This window comes from Strongylocentrotus purpuratus, unplaced genomic scaffold (assembly GCF_000002235.5).
Source record: "Strongylocentrotus purpuratus isolate Spur 01 unplaced genomic scaffold, Spur_5.0 spur5_contig_867, whole genome shotgun sequence".
Taxonomy (NCBI): Eukaryota; Metazoa; Echinodermata; class Echinoidea; order Camarodonta; family Strongylocentrotidae; genus Strongylocentrotus; species Strongylocentrotus purpuratus.
This window is the reverse complement of record NW_022145576.1, coordinates 2,343,626-2,364,059: the sequence shown is the minus strand read 5'-3', so window position 1 is coordinate 2,364,059 and position 20,434 is coordinate 2,343,626. Positions and strand designations below refer to the sequence as shown.

Below are 20,434 nucleotides of genomic sequence, written 5' to 3'. Positions count from 1 at the left end.
TGATGACCGGATCTAGTAATAATATCTGTAAAGCGCTTAGAGAAGGTATTCCGTATTAAGCGCTATATAAATCCAGATAATTTGATCATTGAATCATTGCCTTCTAGAAAGATGTACAATTAAAAATTATTTCTATTTCCATTCTTTATTTTAGAGCTATTTTATGAAGGAAAGTGAGGACTTCTGTTTGTTTATTTTCTAATTTGATTTATTTAATGTTTTTTAATTTTATATATATATATATATATATATATATATATATATATATTTTTTTTTTTTTTTTTTTGGGGGGGTGCCCCAAGCCCCCTAAAACTGCTCCTCGGGGGAGTCCACCCTGGTATCGAGTTAGTTATAACAAAAGCAGAAAAAATAGTAAAGTTTGTGGAAAGATTTTTACCAAGGATCTGTAAGTAATGTATTGATTTTTAATCTACACGCTACAGATATTTGCTACTATATTTTCCTAGCAAACAACTCTTATTTTGTTCTCTATTGTATTTTCCTCGGTTAAGCTTAAATTATTGATCTGTTTCACTTTTTGATCTTTTTTCTCCCGAATGGACTTCTTCTGAAAACTTCCCAAGTCTTTTAACTATTGGAAATAATAGATTTCCTAACCTCCTTGACTTTTGGAAGGCCTGCACACAATTTGGATTACAGGTGGGCCTATAGATTCAATAAAAAGTCAAGTCAAGAGGTAAGTTGAATTGAATGAATAAAGAGAAGATTACAAAACTATTATCCATATTTTGTTTATCATCAACATCATCAACAACTCACTAATTTGCATACAGCCTATGTGATACATATCACCGTTCCATGAAATTATGCAAAGCTTAAAAATTATGTAACTTTCTTATTCTTTCTTCAATTTTGATGAAACTTTCGCCAATTTATTTGTTTAAATTTTCTCTTATATTTTCAATTCAACTTGTAAAAAATAAATGATTTTACATGGAAGTGACAACAAAAAATCATAACAAATTAATTATTGAATGAAGAAATCGTGCTGGGGTCAGCTTATGAGCAAGTTGAAAAAATTCAGATCATGCTTATAACAAATATTCATTAATTCTTCACTGGACCTATACTTTTATTTGGGCCCCACCAGGAACAGAGATAGGTGCATCCATCCTATACCCCAATACCCCTCCCCCTCCCCAGATGATCTGCAAATTATTGTTTTAAGGCCTAGATAAACCCAAAATACAACACATTGAGAATATAGACCAAAATCTGAAATATTACATATTTGTCTCTATTTTGTGTGCATGTTGCAATTTGTTTCTCTCAAGTCTCCAAATGTAAACTTCCTATTTCCCAATCAAAAATGTAGTTGCAATTCAGTTGGTAGAGGAATTAAATTAATACACAGGGTTGTATATTATGATAATAAAGCACAATTGAAATTTAAAAACTAATACGAAGGATTGTGTAACCTGTATCTAGTAGAAAGTGAACCCTCAAAACAAATGAATTGGAACATAGCTAATGAAACCCTGCATTAACAAAACAAAACGCCTTTCATTACGTCTAGATCTAGCGATTAAATGCCAAATATCCAGAAGTAAACATGGCGGTTGCCAGTGAGCTGCAGTGGGTCCCTGAAACCCTTTACAATGCCGCTATTTCTGCCGTTGTTTCTACTTATTCAAGACACAGAAAAGAGCTGAGACCTTTACCTGAGAATATACAGTTCGACATTTATTACAAAGTAAGTTTTTAGTCGTAAAATTTCGCCTCAAACTTTGTTTATTTCGCAGCTGTTCAGAAGAGGTTTGAGCTGAGCTTGTTGAATGATGGAGCTGAAATCGTATGTGCAGTAGGCCTATCAGGTCGACCTGCCTCGATCGTAGAGAGCAATGATGAATGAGTAATATTGGCAATCAGGCAATGTTAATGAAGCAATTGTTTTGGTGACGTGCTCTATTTTGATGTTGTCTCTCAGGGCGTGTGTATGCATGGTTCATTACCTTGCTTGCCTATGTTATAAGTTATGACACTGGGAAAAGAGAATGTCCATCATCACTGCATCAGTACTAGAGTCTAACTTAGACCGAATTTTTCTGTCTCTTTCGTTCGTAATTAGCCTCTGATTTGGGTAAGGTCGGCTCTCTCTTTAGAGACAGAACAGCCCTATAATATGCTGTAGTGGACGCGCGTTTGTGTAAAGAAACGTTACACAAAACTTGGCCAAACTTACTCCCTAATTTTGATATTTTACCGAATGCGTATCCGATGCATTTAAAGTCCTAAATTAGTTAAATGCTTAACTACTTCGGTTCCACTTACCAACTTGACTACTTGAATCCATTTAATGGTCCCTTTTCAGGAAATTATGGGTCAAGATCGACATCCATGAAGAAAATCTTGCAGCCGGGTCTCATTCCTTCTAGTCTACGCCGAAGGCAAAATGATTATAACAGAAAAACTTTGGACGAGCTACGAGTTCGTAATGACATGCACAGTTTACTAGTTCCAGCGCTAGTTCACAATCATATCCAGACTGTGAAACCCTACTAAAACATACCAACGATCAACTAAATCTTCATCAATTGTTCAAATAATGGTCATGATTTAAAAGTTATGTTTCTTACCTGCATGTTACGTGTCAATTTTCTTATCTTCTTTGAAGTATTTCGCTTAAAACAAAGACTTATATTATAAAGATCTATACACTTTCTCATGCTGCACATGCAATTGCATGTGCGGGCACGCGTGTGTTAAATTGGCTACCGTAAACTAAGATTACAGTCGCTAACTTTACGGTATGTATTGTGCAGCAGTTTGCCATGAATCCCATGAGAAAGTGTATTAACATATATGAAGACAGTCTCCTTAGATGTAAGGTTAGAAGGTCAAAGGTCACAGAGGTCCATACAGTATGCGAAATTACAGGTTTTTAACTTTTTAGCCTTGCTATCGCAATATCTAAACAGTATTACTGTAGGGAGATGATCCAATTGCATTTTCGGGCTAGTACATGTTGTAGGTCAACATCATAGGCGTCAGTTGACATTTGATTATAGACATTTTGTTTTCATTGTGATATATCATGAATAATTTCATCCATTTCCTATTCTGAATTTAGGATGGAGGCATATATAGGGGACGCAGTGGCATTTATCTTTTTTTTAATACAACCTGTTTTTGTGTACATACTGCACATGTAGAAGAGCATGCCAAAATAATCCTTATGAACTCTCCAATGTAATCCCCCTTTTTTAATCTATTTTATTCTCCATTATTCTGAATTACTTTAGCTGTACAAACAAGGAAGACTATGTCAACTTGGAATGGAGTTTTGCGAACTGGACATCTTTGCAAAGGTCCTACGAGTAAATGACAAAAGGTGAGTCAAAGGTTAAAGGTCAAACGTCAAACGTGAGATGTAATGAGTTGTGAAAAATGTATTATCTACTGTATGAGATAAGCCATTTGCCCATAAATAGAAATTTATAATACAGGGGTATTAGTTCATTTGTTTCAGAACTTTGTAAAAACTATATGTGCTGATAATATAGTTTATTAAATATTCATCTTTCTTCACAGTATATTTTTCACTAAATTTGTGGCCATTAATATGGAAATATGTCTCGGTACATATCGTCCCTTGGCAGGCCGAAGGGTGTTAGCTTGAATTTCAGGTAAAAAAAATGAAGCATTAAGCAGAAGGGCATTAGCACTAAATCGCCTCAAACTTTTAAAAAACAAATATATTAGTCTTTTAAGTTTTAAACCAATTTTCTGGACGGAAAGCAATTTAAATTTAAAACAAATCTTTAAATGCGAATAATTCCAAAAGTAGTTTTTGAGTTGCTCGCGCGCTAACGCCCTTCTGCCAGCCGGCCGACGATATGTTGTACATGCTGTCTACTGTGTAGCAATGTTGTTGTTTAGTATAGAATTATAAACATTGTTTGTTTGTCGTCAGTATTTTTTGTAGACCAGCTACATGTAAGTTAACAGGGAGGCTTCGTTGTCATACAATGTGACTTTACAAATTCAGTCATTTCTATTTAGCTATTTATGTTTTAGCTTAGCGGGCCTAGAAAGGAAGAAAGGAAGAAAAAAGATTGACTAATACCGTCTTCACACCTGATATTTTTTGTGGCTAAGGGTTTTTATCCCTGCAAGTTCCCGGGCTGTCTTCTGTGTTCACACTTGGTTTTTCAAAAGGAGGTTAGCATCGCAAGTTCCCGGGCTTAGCTGGCCCTGCTCCCGAGTAGGGTTAGCGCGGCAATTGTGACGCTAGTGGTGCTAACCTCCCCCATAGACCAGTTCGTAGTTAGCACATGGGTCATATGACCCCAAATATCCCCATATCTTTTAAACATAGATAAATCCAACTTTGTACCTTTTGGAATAATCACAGCAAAAGTCATGGAGTGATTCTTTGTTTGCCCTCTTGAAAAGATTACTTCCACCTGTGTTCAATAGAATGTATCACAGGTGCATGCATGAATAATGATTACATAACTTTCGTGAGCATGTATCCAGTATTAGTCTCAGTGGGTTTTACAATTTTGTTCAAGTGACCTTTATCCGCACATGCTCAGACTGTATCTACGAACTGGTATATTGCTGGGCGCACCTGTCAGGTGTGAAAGCTAATATGAATGAAGGCTAATACTATAGACTGGTTTACTAAAATATTCAAATTTCTTTCCTCAGACCTAGTGACAAGGTATTCCATTAACCTGTTATTAATGAATGAACTGAAATACCTGGAATCCAGTCTGCGTACATTACACGTTGCTGTGTCGGGCACACCTCGGGCAAGCTTATATGTTAAGACACTATGAACATGACTGACAAAGAAAGCGGACAAAATATACAGTTCCTCAGGTAGACAAAGGAACATTCCTTCACTGCTATTATGTAAAAATGTGTAGAACAGGTGTCACATGCATATTCATCTTTTTACATAATAGCAGTGAAGGGATGTTCCTTTGTTTACCTGAGAAACTGTATATTTTGTCCGCTTTCTTTGTCCGTTATATTCATAGTGAGAACAACCTTTATTTTAAATGGTATGCACAAAATTTGAATATGTTAGTAAACTGGTCTATCAAGTAAATTCATCTACATGTAGTGTCCTTGTAGAATAATTTACCCTCCTCTTTGTACTTTTACTTGCAGACACTTACTTCACCACTGTTTCCAAGCCTTGATGGACCATGGTGTCAAGGTGGCTACTGTCCTTGCAGACTCCTACGCTACACATGCATCGATAGAGGAACAGAACCAGGACAGGATCAGTCGGACAGTCCAACTTGGGTTCTCGCTAGGTAGGCACAGAAATCTTGGTTATCCTAGATGAATTTTTACCATTGAACCTTGTGGCTTGTTCAGGTATGCCGCAGTAAACCACTTTCATGACAACGTAGAACGTAATACACTTCACATTTCTGTATCGTATATTTATTATACATAGAGCTCAATGAATATGTGTATGATCTAAGTTGCATGCATTCATTGACACATAAAAAACATGCAGCAGTTTACTGCATTTGATCTGAACAAGCCTTGAGTGGAGTATAATTCTCTAGCCGCTAAGCATGTGGGATTTATTAATGTAAATCCTTAGCAGGCAAGTCAGACAGTGCAAAATTTAACAGGATTCGAGAGTGATTTATCTCCTGATAGCTTAAAAAAAAAATTCTCTTGGAAAACTGAATAGCTCAGTTGAAATTAGTGCTGTAACATCACGGATATCTCCAATTCCGTTTAACCGCCAGTCAAAACCGGACGGTTTTCGGTTAAACGATTTTAAAAAAAAAATAAAAAAAAAAAATTAAAAAATCTTTTTTTTTTTTTATTTATTTTTTAATTTTTTTTTACCGACTCTGTCGGCAGTAAGCCAGGTCCGTGTGAAAAAGCGGGAAGGACTTTTATTTAACTGCGAGGTGCATTTGAAGGCGCCGATTTGTGCTTGTGAACTTGTCATAAATGATAGTAACAATGTCGTTTTTAGAAGAATGTGTAAGATCATTAATGTAAATTAAAAACAGAAGGGTACCTAGGATACAACCTTGTGGTTAAGTTGTGGTACACCATTTGTTATAAAAAAAAATTGAGGAATTATTATTATAAACTACATATTGAGATCTATTACAAAGATTACTTTCAAACCAAGATGACAGACAAATTGGAGTGTTGTTCTAGTGGTGAGTCAACACACAGATTACTGAGCTGGGAGATATTGCCAGGCATAGTGCCAGGTGGAGGGGCATAAATCAAACAAAAAAAACAAAACAAAAAAAAAACGGGAAAACGAAACCGTCCAATTGAAAACGGAATCCGCCATGGGCGGTCGGATACCGGATGGTTAAACATTTGATTACAGCACTAGTTGAAATCAGTGAGAAAATTTCACTGTTACAAATCCTGATGAATTATTTTTGCACTGTTGGTGTGACCAAAATCTTTGCTACCTTACATCTAGGGACACAACAGAATTCCATACTTTGTGAGTTAATTTTGTTGGATACCGTATTCTATCCCAATTAAAGTAAAGCTTGTTTGTGACACAGCCTGCTAGCTTACTAGACAGCAGGCTTACTTGACATTAAAGTTGCTGTCTGACTATCATACTCTTGTAGAGGGTGCCCAAAACCGAAGTCCAATTTTGGAATTTTTACATAGAATTCATGCATACAAATTCTAAAATGTACAATTCAGACCCCCTTCAAAAAAGGGTTAGTGTGAAGCCCTTTCTTATAGCTGGAGCTAAATATTCTAGGTACATGTACATGTAATACCTTGAGTGAGCGGGATGGTTAGACTCTGGCTAATGGAGATGGGGAATATCAAGCTCAGGGGAGGTATAAACTTTTATGTAAGTAAAAATCATAACATATCTAAATTAGGACAAGTAATTGGTCAATTTTTGCCCAACGCTTGCAGCCTACATGTACTTGTATGCGTATGGTTTGGAGAGGAATCTGCCTGAGCACTTGTGTTTGTTCCTCACTATTTGATTTGTTTCACTTACATAGAAGATGACACAGATTTCATTCAGACTATGGCCTGGATTCTTTGATCAAGAATTGCTGATTGAGTATTTTTAGGCTAATCAAGATGCACGTATTGCACATCGAGATGCATCTTTGCACAAAGGATATCTGTTACAAGCAAAACTGTATACCCTCCAAAGAGATAAAACTCTGTTATACTACACTTAAATGTGACTGTGCAGTCATTCATAATATTTTGTCAGTCATCAACGGTATTGCAACATGGCTCAATGTACAGGAAAATATTTTGAGAGATCAGCTTACAAAACTATGGTATTGGAATAATGTTTAGCCATACATTCTCATAACTGTAATGTAATCCCCTCACACCATCTGTGCAGTATTAAATGGCAGGGTATACTCTGGAACATCTGTCTGCCGGATCATAAATCCCTGCAGTGATTGTGCAAAAAATAACGCCCACACTTGGTCATAACAAATGAATGGGAAATATGTTAATGTTCCCTCATGAATAGCAGAAATATGAATGGCATAACAAATATAATTTTTCAATGTATTGTCTTTCCTTATCTGTGCTTCCCCAAATGCCAATTGCCAATGTTGAAAAAAAAAACCTAAGAAACTAACTCTTGTTGAAAGGGCTAATCTACCCCTCTTGTTAGAAAAGGATTTAAAGATTTTTTTGGGGGAGGTGATTAATCTAGAGAAAAAAACTAGCACAGCAAGAAGAGATGTAATGATGGCAGATATTCACATTCTGTTCCCAAAACAAATAGGTTTTATGTTGTACATAAAATGGGTCCTTCTACACTCCGCATTATAAACAGAAGGGAATGAATGTGTATCCTAAAAGGCTAAATAGAAAGAACTGAGTTGACAGACATAGCAGGAAAGGGAGATAAAAATGATACACAGGGAGCAAATGAAAGAGATTTAGAGGGAGAGAAACAAAAGAGTGCTTGCCAACATGTTAGTGGGAGGGATTTTGATCTGTGGGGGCCAAGGGATCATGAACATGATGAAGTCTGTCTGTGTCCGACCCATTTTTATCAGGGATGCCAGTTTTCAGGCAATTGCCTGAATTCAGGCCCTGGCAAGTTATTTTCAGGCCATAGTTCAGGCTATTTTGTGTACAAACTAGCTCATTCCAGGTGATGTTCAGGCCCTTTGATCAATTCTAGCTGGCATCCCTGTTTTATGCGATTGTGTTATTAAACCAGGGAGATGTAACTGACATCTCCCTGATTAAACCACAATGTACAGTATGGGGGAAGTCTTTAATGATGGAAAGAAATAGTGAAAGAGGGCAGGGAGTGGGATTTAAAAGGGGGGAGAGAGAAGAGAGAGAGAGAGAGAGAGAGAGAGAGAGAGAGAGAGAGAAGGGGTTTGGGGGGGGGGGGCAGGAAGAGGGATATTCAAAGGGAGAGAGGGGCAGGGAGGGGCAGGGAGGCCAGGGAGAGGGATATAAAAAAAAAAGAAAATGTGGGGGGGGGGGGGGGGAGAAGGAAGGGGTGGGCTGTAGGGGGAGTAAGAGAAATTGCGATAGATGAAGGAGATGGAGTCTGTCAAACCTTGCCATTGTTTAACCACAATGTGTGGGGGAAGTCTTTAATGATGCGTATAATCCATGGGTTTTTGACTGGCTAGTAGGTTGTAAACAAGAACAGTCCACAGGATAATATTCTGGTACAGGGTATAAGGAATATGAATATAGTGTTTGCAATGGGTTTTTTGGTGGCCAATATAAATATGATAAATCAATGTTAAGTCTACTCACTATTTTTTTGTTTCTGCAGACACAATCTTGCATTTTGGTCAGTTTTCTTTGTAAGCCATCATTTCACCCCTTTTTCACATGGTATTAAAATGGACTATTTCCCTTCCAGGAAAGTAATTTTCATGAGATTGAAATTTTTGTCAAATAAATGCCATTTTTGTCATGTAATATTAATGTTACATTTTTAGCCTGTATGGTGAACATAATATTCCCCTAATATCTTTTCTAACTGATGGACCAGCATTAAGGTGTGATTATACAATATATTAGACTAATTAGAGATACATGTAACTCTTGCATCCTGGTCAATTCACCCTGATTTCACGTGGTGTGAGGATGGACTTCCCCTTTCATTAATTTTTATTAATTGGATGAAAGTTTTTGTCAAATAATTGCCAGTCATGTAATATTATTAATGATGAGTGTTTAGTCTGTATGATGGTCATAATATTCCCCTAGTATCTATCCTAACTTCTTTTAATTAATGAACCAGCCCTAAGGTGTGAATATACATTATCTTGGAGATATTAGTCTTGGTTTCAATCCTCATGCATCTGCAAGTTTGTATGCATGTCTTTTACATGACTATTTCTTTGAAATCTATGTTCTTTCCCCAGATATAAATGTACTTTCCCCTCTTGTATTTAATTGATGCTTAATTGTCCTTGAGAGTGATACAAGTGCTTAGGTTGGCATACAACTTTTTTTTTAATGAGAGTTGTAACCTCATAAATGAAAAACATAACAAATTTGTCACAGATGATTTAATTATCTGGATGATTACATGTATGTCATCATTGTCACGGGGTACTTCCCATCTTAACTCTTATTGGTATTTTTAACAGAATATTTCTACAGATTTGTTGTTTTTGTTGTCTAAAGATCAGTAATAAACAGATACTGTGATCCTACAGATCAGATTATAATGCAGGGCATACATTATTGCGTGCAAGAAGAAAAAAGATTTTGCAAAAAATAGCAAGATTTGAGAATTGGATAGAAGAGAGCTTGATGATTTTTATGGGCATAAAAGAGAAGGAAAGAAGGAAAGATTGTGTACGGCATGGTAAATAATGGCCCCAAGTATTACAGTACATGAAGATCTCCTTGACAAAACATGTTGTATATTTCTATGAAATCTAAATATCTATTATATGAATTATGATAGATGCTCTTTCCCCGGAGATACATGTACTTTCTCTGAATTACGGCATGTACATGTACATTTAGATCTCCCTGACTGAAAATCTTGGAATTGGGGTTATCCAATATCCAGTAGCATACTCAAAATAAATTTGAGTGAAAAGGGAACACTAATCACATTGTAATTTATTACTTGAACTTATTTTGATTGAATTCACTGCCCCCTCCTCCTCCCCCTGTCCTCATTCATTGTACATTCTGTGTTTAAGGAGGTCCTCTGTGTTAGGAGGCCCTCAGATTATTGTATCTAGAAAAAATTAGAGGTGTTATATGATTCCATTTCATATGTCAAAGTTTGTTAGCTTTCAAATGTTTCTGTCTTTATTTGGCTTCATGTAATTAAGATATTATATGTGTAGCTTCTCATTGGTATAACCACACAGACTTTACTTTAAGGCTCTGGGGGGGGGGGGGGGGGGGGGGGGAGGGAGCAACATATCCATGATATTCAATGCCACGGCATAAGTATATGTACTATCATGTAATTGATTTCTTGTCATCTTTCTCTTCATAGGGGGATTTCTCTCCGAGGCAGGCTGGTTCTGTAATGCTGAGAAGGTTTACGAGGCATGCTTGAGACTATGTAAACCAGAGTCAGATCAGCAGAGGGTGATACGAGCATTTGAATGCACAACAAGGTTAGTAACGTGTAATGTGTTTTGTGATATAAATGCAAAGTATTTAGATCTCACAATTCATAAAGGGAACATATGAATGATATATTTAGGATTCTCTGGCAGGGGGCACAAGTCGAAAAGCAACCCCCCCCAAAAAAACAAAAAAACAAACAAAAAAAAACAACACAACAAACAACAAAAAACAACAAACAAACAACAAAACAAACACAAAACAAAACAACAACAACAACAACAAATGATAATAATAAATGATAACAATAAAATATAATAATAATATTGTTAATGAAAATAAATTAAAATAATATGTAAATAAATGTATTGAAGAAAAAAAAATCATGAAGGTCATCTTGATATTATGTATTGGGGGCACAATTAGAAGACCTATTTGTATTCTTCTTCTTCTTCTTTTTTTGTTGGGGAGGTTGGGGCTTGATAAGTATTTGAGGTATGCCATATTGGGTTTTGTCTGTGGACAATTTAGAGTTTCCTCTTCCTTATTGGTCATGTGAAGAAAAAAAATCTTCCTCCAAATTAAGACTAAAAGCAGTATAGTGTGAGAAAGTTACACTTGATAAGAAGAGTACTACTATTTATTTCAATTTATTATAGATCTGCATCAAATAATACTTCAACATGTTGTTCATCTTGCAATACTCAGGTTAATACACGTCCGGAATGCCAATTGCAAGTACAGCCAGGCTGAGGACTCTTACAACTCTGCTCGGAAGCTCCTGGAGGACCTCAAGGAGATGGGTGTGACCGTCAACGAGGCTGCACTTCACGGCGAGATGTGCTCGCTCCTCTTCTCCAAGAGCCACTACGACGAGGCGTACAAGTCGTGCCAGGCATCCCTGCGTTCCATCTCGCCCCGCCTACCCGTACGATGCGTTATAGATATTCTACGCCAGGCGGCCAAGGCGTGCGTGGTCAAGAGGGAGTTCAAGAAGGCGGACTTGCTCATCAAGCATGCAGTGTGTCTCGTCAGGTGGATGCTCTTTTTTTTTTATACCTTATATTTATGTACAGTTATTCCATCTCAAATTACTTGCAATAAAAAATGTGTGGGGAAGATCCTCTTCTTGAAATCAGAGACTATCACGGTATTAATCATGCCTGCCATTTGTGGCAAGAAAAACTTTTACACATTGCAAAAAAAAAAAATCAGTGTTGTATCAGTCGCGATTCACTATTCTGCGGCATGGAACCTTCATGAATCTGGGGCAAAATTGAAAGTCTTGATCGTTTCATTTACTCCAAAGCTAAAGCATTCAAGGAATTTCTACCAACCAGGTACCTGTTTACTTCACCTGGGTGGAAAGTGGCAAATGTAAATTTAGTTTTGCCAAAGGACATTAGTGCCATGGCGGGACTTGAACTGCGAACCATGCGATTCACAGTCTGGTGACGTATTTACTAGACCACGGCACCTCTTCAGATGTCATTATTTTTATTCAATTTTTCTTTTCAGGGAACATTTTGGAGTAAGACATCCCAAGTATTCAGATGTTCTCTTAGACTTTGGCTTCTATTTGCTCAATGTAGACTCGATATGCCAGTCAACAGCAGTGTATCAGGTAAGTCATATACAACGATTTTTTGTTTGACCAAAGCAGTTTAGAGGTTTCTAAAGGTCTGAATCTTTTAGCTTTTTCTCCTCCAATTGTCATCAATTATTTTTATATTCTACTCTTTCATGGTTTAAACAAAATATAAATGTATACCAAATGAACCAGTGTGAATACAATTTACCAAACATGAAGAAGTTGCCAATTTTGTACATGAAAATAGTGATTATAAATTCCACTCCAGCATTGCCAATTTAAGAGACTTCACTTATTATTTGTCAACCAGTTTTCAGTCCCCTCCCAAAATTTACCAAACATCAAGAAGTTGCCAATTTTGTACATGAAGATAGTGATTATAAATCCCACTCCATCATTGCCAATTTAAGAGACTTCACTTATTATTTGTCAACCAGTTTTCAGTCCCTTCCCAAAAATTACCAAACATCAAGAAGTTGCCAATTTTTTACATGAAAATAGTGATTATAAATTCCACTCCATCATTGAAAATAGAGACTTCAATTATTATTTGTCAAACAGTTTTCAGTCCCCTTTCATAAAGAGCTATATACCTAATATTGTATTTCTTTGCCACCTGTCATTTTTCAGCAAGCGTTGGACATCCGGTTATCAGCGTTTGGAGGTAGGAACCTCCATGTAGCAGTAGCCCATGAAGACCTAGCCTATGCATCCTATGTACATCAATACAGCTATGGCAAGTTTGATGACGCAAAGTGAGTAGCAACAAACTCAAAAACAATTCATCATTACAAGCAAGAAACACAGATATAGGACCCCCTAATTCATTTTAGAATCCGGAAAGTAGGCTTATTTTTACAACATTTGTTAATTAGGTTATTGAAGAAGAATGCTGTCTATGTAGCATTTTTCTGAAATACATATATATATATATATATATATATATATATATATATATATGTATCATTTTCGAAGGTGATACTTCAGCCCTTCCGAGGATCCGGATATGGGTATTTAGACAGAATTAGTGCCATTGTCAGCTGGCCTCCTGCTGACAGTCACTTGTATGAAGAAATGAAAATGTAGAATGCTTCTGTTCTTTCAAAACTGATTATCCCTCTCATTGTGCACTTTCTCTGAGATTCTGAACCAAAGCTGTAGCTGAATTTGTCTAAATACATGTAAATGGTGCATCACTTTTGTAAATATAAAACTTATATTGCTCATCTTCTCCAGGCCCCAGAAAATCATAACTATTTTGGACACGATTATATTGATACAGTTACAACATAGGGATTGTTTCAAACCACATGTTGATAGAGAAACATTGATGCCAATGTCTATTAAAATGCATTGGTATTTTGTCTTTTATCCATGACTAGGGAGCATGCAGAGAAAGCAATCAGTATCATCACCCAAATCTTACCTGAAAATCATCTCCTGCTGGCGTCCTCTAGGAGAGTCAAAGGTGGGTTTTTAAGACAACTTTATTTTACATTTAACAAATGCTTCATTGGGTTTAATCCCAAGTTTACATTGATTAATTAAACATTTTCAAGTTTTCTCTATTGTTATGATTCATTCCTGGATTGTTCTGAAAATCTAGTATCTACACTGTAGGAGATATTCATTTTCATGTGCATGTACAATAATCAATATGCAGATATAAACTTATCCAGATATATCAGTGGTATTTCAAATGCAAACCTACAAGTCCCTTTGGGGAAGAACTTTCAGTACTAACATTGTAATACACTGTACTGTACCTCTGAAACTTCAAGTAAATAATTAAATTGGAATTTTAACCATAAGCACAGCCACAGCTTATTTGTAGAGCTTGAGCACCATTGCACAAAGGAATGTCTTCTTCAATCAAAATTTGAAATGTTTGCTTGTGTCTGTTTCAAACTTGAATATCTGCGACAATGGAACTCTGGATTTGATGTCTTCTGTCTTATGATTTTTGCAAAAGCACAGAGCAATTAATGGTGTATATTTTGCTGACCTTTAGCACTTTGTTTTGAGATAGGTATACACAAGGATATTGAGACCAAGCTACTCTACCAGGCATGTGAGCTCCCAGCCTCACTCAGTCTTGACCATTATTTGACCTCTAGTTAACCGCTAGTCGAGCTCTCTAGTCAACCTCTTTTCTTTGCACTTGAGTCCCAATACTATAATCTTGTGTCTTGTTTTTATTACCATCAGCGCTCATTCTAGAGGAGATAGCGATCGACTCCCACGATAAGGACATCGAGACTAAACTACTCCAAGAGGCCCACGACCTCCACCAATCGTCGCTCAATCTTGCCAAGCAGGCCTTCGGAGAGTTCAACGTTCAGACCGCTAAGCATTATGGGAACCTTGGAAGGCTATACCAATCAATGAGAAAATTCAAGGTGCACATTTTTTGTAACTTCCATTTCCTTAAGCTGACTTTATACCCGGTTGTGCTTGATTTTTAGTTGTCTTTTTATATTAAACTTTTGTCTTTGTTAAGATGTAAGATAAATAGGATGTGTTGATTGTATTGCCCCCTCCCCACCCCCCCCCCCCAAAAAAAAAGAAGATTTATAAGAGAGTGCCCATTTTAAATCAGTGAAAAAGAAAGAGTGTGATTGAAATAAAGAAACTTACGGATTTAACCAAGGAAAAGCTATGATGTATAATGTTAGGAGAAAGAGAAGAAATGAACCGTTTCAATTCATCCAAAATGCATTGATATTGTATTTAACATAATGATTTGTGTTTCAAGCTGAAGATAAAATCATTTAAAAGATATATAAACCAAAGGAGAAGTAAAACATGATGATAAAGCCATGTAAAGCACTTATGGTTAATGAGAGGGAACAAGTCATATTAAAGGCCGCCTGTACTAGTGTGGACAGGAGGGATAAGACCATCCAGCGAGGCCACTGACAGGAGGCTATCTCATCAACTCAGCTCTTAATTAACATAAGAAAAAGAGGATCATGGGGGACCAACATGCACCAAGTAGGCATTGTTTTTTATATAGAGGGAGCAAGTAGCTACAAGCAGTTCAGTGGGGCTTTAAGTGTTTAATTTTTTACATTCTCTCGTACCCTCATATCAGATGGCTGAGGAGATGCATGTGAGGGCGATAGAAATCAAGGAGAAACTCCTGGGTGAAGAAGACTACGAGGTAGCGCTGTCTGTGGGTCACCTAGCCTCTCTCTATAACTATGACATGAAGCTTTATCACCAGGCTGAGAAACTCTATCTCCGATCCATTGAAATAGGTGAGTTCAGGGGGGCATTTCACAAAACTTGTCATCAGTGACAAATGACAGTTTTTGTTATAAGCTTCTGAAATCCTTGCTCCTGCTTGGTTATCAACAGATTTATCACTGATTTTTGTCATTTGTCATTGAAAAAAGGTTTTGTGAAAAGGGTCCTAGGACATTTTCCTCCTTTTATAGTTGATCTCAAGGAAGAATTGTGAAATATCATTTGTATTAAGGGTTTTGAGCAAACAAGAAAACTTGATGTATCTTATGGTTTGCCCAAAAGTACCATGAAATTTCAAAACAGTATCTCTTGTGAAAAAGTACCCGGATGACTGTGCCATGTTGTTTTAATAACTCATGGTTTGCGATGCGCAAATACCTACTCAGGGAATATACACACCAGCTCGTATTGCCTAGGACTTTAGGCATTCTAAGTCAAACCTGAATGTAATATACATTGTATGTGTGTCTTTTTTATACCTCAGGCAAGAAGCTGTTTGGCTCAGGCTACAGTGGCCTGGAGTACGACTACAGGGGACTGATCAGCCTGTACTACAACACCTCCAACCATGCTCGCATGTTTGAGTTCCAGGACATCCTCAACCATTGGAACAACATCCGCGACGGGAACAGCAGTCCTGTGGACATCCTGGAATACCTCGCAAACTGCAGGACGGAACTCACTACGAAGGAGATCATTGATAAGTTCTTCAAGATTGATTAACACCCTGCTCTTGGACACCTGACCAGCTGCAGGACGGAACTCACTACGAAGGAGATCAACCCCCTGCCCTTGAACACCTGACCAGCTGCAGGACGGAACTCACTACGAAGGAGATCATTGATAAGTTCTTCAAGATTGATTCACCCCCTGACCAGCTGCAGGACAGAACTCACTACGAAGGAGATCATTGATAAGTTCTTTAAGATTGATTACCCCCCTGTCCTTGAACACCTGACCAGCTGCAGGACGGAACTCACTACGAAGGAGATCATTGATAAGTTCTTCAAGATTGATTACCCCCCTGTCCTTGAACACCTGACCAGCTGCAGGACGGAACTCACTACGAAGGAGATCATTGATAAGTTCTTCAAGATTGATTAACCCCCTGCTCTTGAACACATGACCAGCTGCAGGACGGAACTCACTATGAAGGAGATCATTGATAAGTTCTTCAAGATTGATTAACCCCCTGCCCTTGAACACCTGACAGGCTGCAGGACAGAACTCACTAATTAAGAGGTCCATGAGAAGTTCTTCAAGATTGACTGTTCCTTAAAGTCTCTGTGAATATTTTTGAATAACTTGCCAACTGCAGGATAGAACTCACCTTCAAGGAGATCATTAATTGGTTCTTTAAAATGGACTGAACATAAATCCCCCAATACCTGACCAACTCTATGACAGCATTTTCCACCACAGAGATTGTTGTCAAGTCCTTCAAGATTGACTATACCTCAACAGCTCTGTGGATATCCTTGATTACTTTGGCTATTGTAGAACAGAACTCATTACCCAAAGAGATCATTTGTACGTACTTCAAGATTGATTATCCCTCAATGATGTGTGGATATCCTTGATTACCTGCGCAACTGACTGACCTGCAAGAAGGTCATCGGGAGTTCTTCAAGATCAACAAATCCTTGGGGAAAACCAACTAAACATCTGACAAGATTGCCTCATGCTCATGCTCAAGAGGTGTTGTGGTCGAGTGGATACATCACCGGTTTGTCGATCACAAGGTCAGCGATTCGAGTCCCGCTGCGCCACTAATGTCCTTTGGCAAGACATCGATCTACATTTGCCACTCTCCACCCAGGTGTTAAATGGGTACCGGGTAGGATGCGCAAGCCAATGTGGTATGCTTAGGAATTTCTGAGCTTAGTAGATCTTGTTGGAATGTTCCCCAGGGAGTGGAGAAAGTGCATACATTGTGTGCGGGCAAGCCAGAATATTATTATTATTATTAAGAGCAACTAATCTCCAGAGAGTTCTACTGTTCAGGATTTGCTGTTTGGCATTTGGAAAGAACACTCCAAAGCTTGTACCTGCGCTCCATGTATCTGCAGACTGCAGTGTACAACACCATGTGTTTATTGTATGTGAAGGATATCAAAAGTAAGCACCTTCTCATTCATTCCCATTTCTTTGAATTACCAGTGAAGCTGTAAACCACTTTGGTAAATATGCATGATCAAGTTATTCCAGGGTAGGTTAGACGATCACATTCAACCAGTGTCTTTTTGTTCCGAGGAAGGAAGATATTTACTTTCATGTACATACAGATATGTGGAGTTACTGTCTTTAACTCTTATCCTGCCGTAATGAATACAGCCCAGTGCCACAGGGCTAATCCCCATTGTGCCAAACCACAAATCCCCCCTGTGCCAAGTTTATTTTGAGATAATCTGATGGTGCGTGCGAAGCACTCAGCACATTACAATGAGCATGAACAATAACAGCTATTGCAAATGCGAGAATGCATGCATTAAGCAGCTAAGCTGTGGCTCGCTAGTGTGAATTAAGCAGCCAATCGATATCGTGTTCGCGTGTACAAAGCACTATAACGGTAGCGTGCATGCGGCCGTATGGCAGGATATGAGTTAAGGCTGATATGAGTGAGCTTAGTGAAGCCAGTGTATATTGGTTATAATGGCTTTTTCTTCATATCAAAGTTCTTTGATGCAGGTTTTATAGTGTTGTCGCTTCATGAAAGCCTGGTACACATGCAGAATTGAATCACTTTCAATTTAGACACCGTTTTTCTTAATTATCATCATGATTATAGGATTTTCTGTCCATTTTAACACTTTTTTTCATTCAAATTAATCTTTGTGCACTTCAATTTCGTACTGGAAATAAGGGATTGTGCAAATGGCAAGGTTGATTTAGTCATTTTGGGTCAATGGCCAATTAGTTTAAACACTTGATTGGACTTCGAAAATGATTGACCAAAGACGAAACTACCTATAAGATTAGCAAGTTTGGGATGTTTTAGGGACAAAATTGAATGAAAAATGTATGAAATTGAATGAAAAAGGTGTTAAAATGGACAAAAAGCCCTATATTTTCATCAGATTTTTAAAAATCAAGTGATTTCATTTCTGGATCTGTAATCAAGACACCATGAACACCATTGAAGATGTTGCAAGGTGGAACACATTTGGCCAACAAATCAAACATAAGTCCATTTTGTGCAAATTATATTTTGTTTTAAATGCCCAATGACCCATTTTCACTGTCAAGCATAACGTGTTTGAATTTTGCAAAGGGTACTCTGTACACTTGTGTAATCAGGGCCTCGTTGCATGAAACATTAAATACCATTGATGTTAATTTCCATGGAAACTTTAATTACATTGGATATTGAGTGATGTTGCAAATAGTACCGGTAGTTACACTGTAATGTTGATGGCAAAGTTACCATCAATGGTAAGTTTTATGCAATGGGCCCAGATCATTTACAAGTACATTGGAACACCTAAGGCCAGTTAGGGGTGAAAGGTGCAGAAAGTTGCACAAACTTTTTTAAAAGCGTATTCTTGTCGTATCTACATATTTTAGTTTTAGTTTATTTAATGAAAGTAGATGGATGATAAATCTTCTGTTAATCTGTGAGGCATATTAAAGTCATCGTGAAAATGGACACATAGCATGAGCAAAAAAGCATTTAGCTGCTATTATTTATTTATAAACTCATCAAACATTTTCTGCAATTAAAGTTTTAGCATTGATATATTTCTTGTTTATACAATGTTATCATATTTGACATTGTTATCATTGAACATCCTGTTTATTCCCCTTTACAATAATGTCCAATTTGTAATGTTATGTAGTAATCCTCGAGAGTGCAGTACACTTGAATATAGGGCCAAGTCAAAAGTGAAATTTTCCCCCAAATCCATTGTTATTCCTTTAAATCATAATCCATGTCCAAATCAAACAAAGAATTCACTATCGACAGTAACAATGCATTTTGCAACATTAAGAAATCTACATTACCGGTAATACCATTCGTAAGTTCATGCTCATCTTTGTAAATATAAATGTCTTAAGCAATATACACAAAAACTAAATGGGTTCTCTCATCTGTTAAACATTTTGTTTTCCTTTTTGTTATCAGTGCAATTCAGAACACAAAATATGAGACTTAAAATTGATGACTACAGGTATACAATTTGCATTTTGGATTTAAAAAGTATTGATTTGCTGATTGTTATGGTGGGAAAACTATCTGCTACTACAATCACTGACCCTTCATGTGTAGCGGTCAAACCTGTCTATTAAGGCCACCCTAGGGCCCTAGTTCTACAAATCTATACACATATTTCTTTCTTTCTAGTTTAAGTAAATGCACACTATGTGACCACTGTATACAGATGTTCTTTAATCTTTATACAGTGATGACCAGGTTTGATGTACTAGTTACATACATGTACATGCATATCCCATCAGATGTAACATAATAGAAAAATTAGAATCAGTAATTGCCAATATCTTTCAGATGAGTTTATTTGTGAGTTGGGCATCAGCTGAATAGATATTTAATTTTCGTATTGCATCTCATGTAGTTTTGGGAGAGAGTCATTATGACTTTTTTTTTTTTAAATTAACTATTTAAGACCACTCTGTGAAATCCTGTACTCTTTACCACCAGGGTATAAACTATAGTCAAACCTGTCTATTAAGGTCACCCAAGGGAAGCAGAACAAGTGGCCTTTCTAGACAGGTTCTACTACACCCACTTCTTTCTTGTGGGAGACAAAATACATGCCACCATAGACAGGTGGCCTTTAAAGAGAGGTGGCCGCTAAGACAGTTTTTACCTTGTATTCTTGTGCAAGCATAGCTCTATTATAATCTGTATTCCAGTAATATATTGTGTTCAAACCTTATCCTCTCTGTGTATACCACTCCCACTCCCCCCCCCCCCCCCACCCTGAAAAAGAAGTATACTTCTTGTATAAAATGCCCTATTTACTCTCTTCATAACACTTCTAATGAAAGATACATATTCATTTGTTTGTTGTTCAAATAAATAAGCAA

At 37.2% G+C, this 20,434-nt stretch overlaps 1 protein-coding gene across 1 annotated transcript; it reads left to right on the top strand.

Moving 5' to 3' along the window:
- The first annotated feature begins 1,558 nt into the window (after nt 1–1,558).
- Nucleotides 1,559–20,325, top strand: LOC752762 (amyloid protein-binding protein 2). The gene is made up of 11 exons (XM_030975551.1): nt 1,559–1,714; nt 3,264–3,352; nt 5,143–5,291; nt 10,475–10,598; nt 11,257–11,583; nt 12,067–12,172; nt 12,770–12,894; nt 13,522–13,607; nt 14,348–14,538; nt 15,234–15,399; nt 15,873–20,325. Exons 1-11 carry the CDS (start codon nt 1,574–1,576, stop codon nt 16,109–16,111), a joined length of 1,743 nt encoding a protein of 580 aa, XP_030831411.1. The 5' UTR covers nt 1,559–1,573; the 3' UTR covers nt 16,112–20,325.
- The last annotated feature ends 109 nt before the right edge of the window (nt 20,326–20,434 follow it).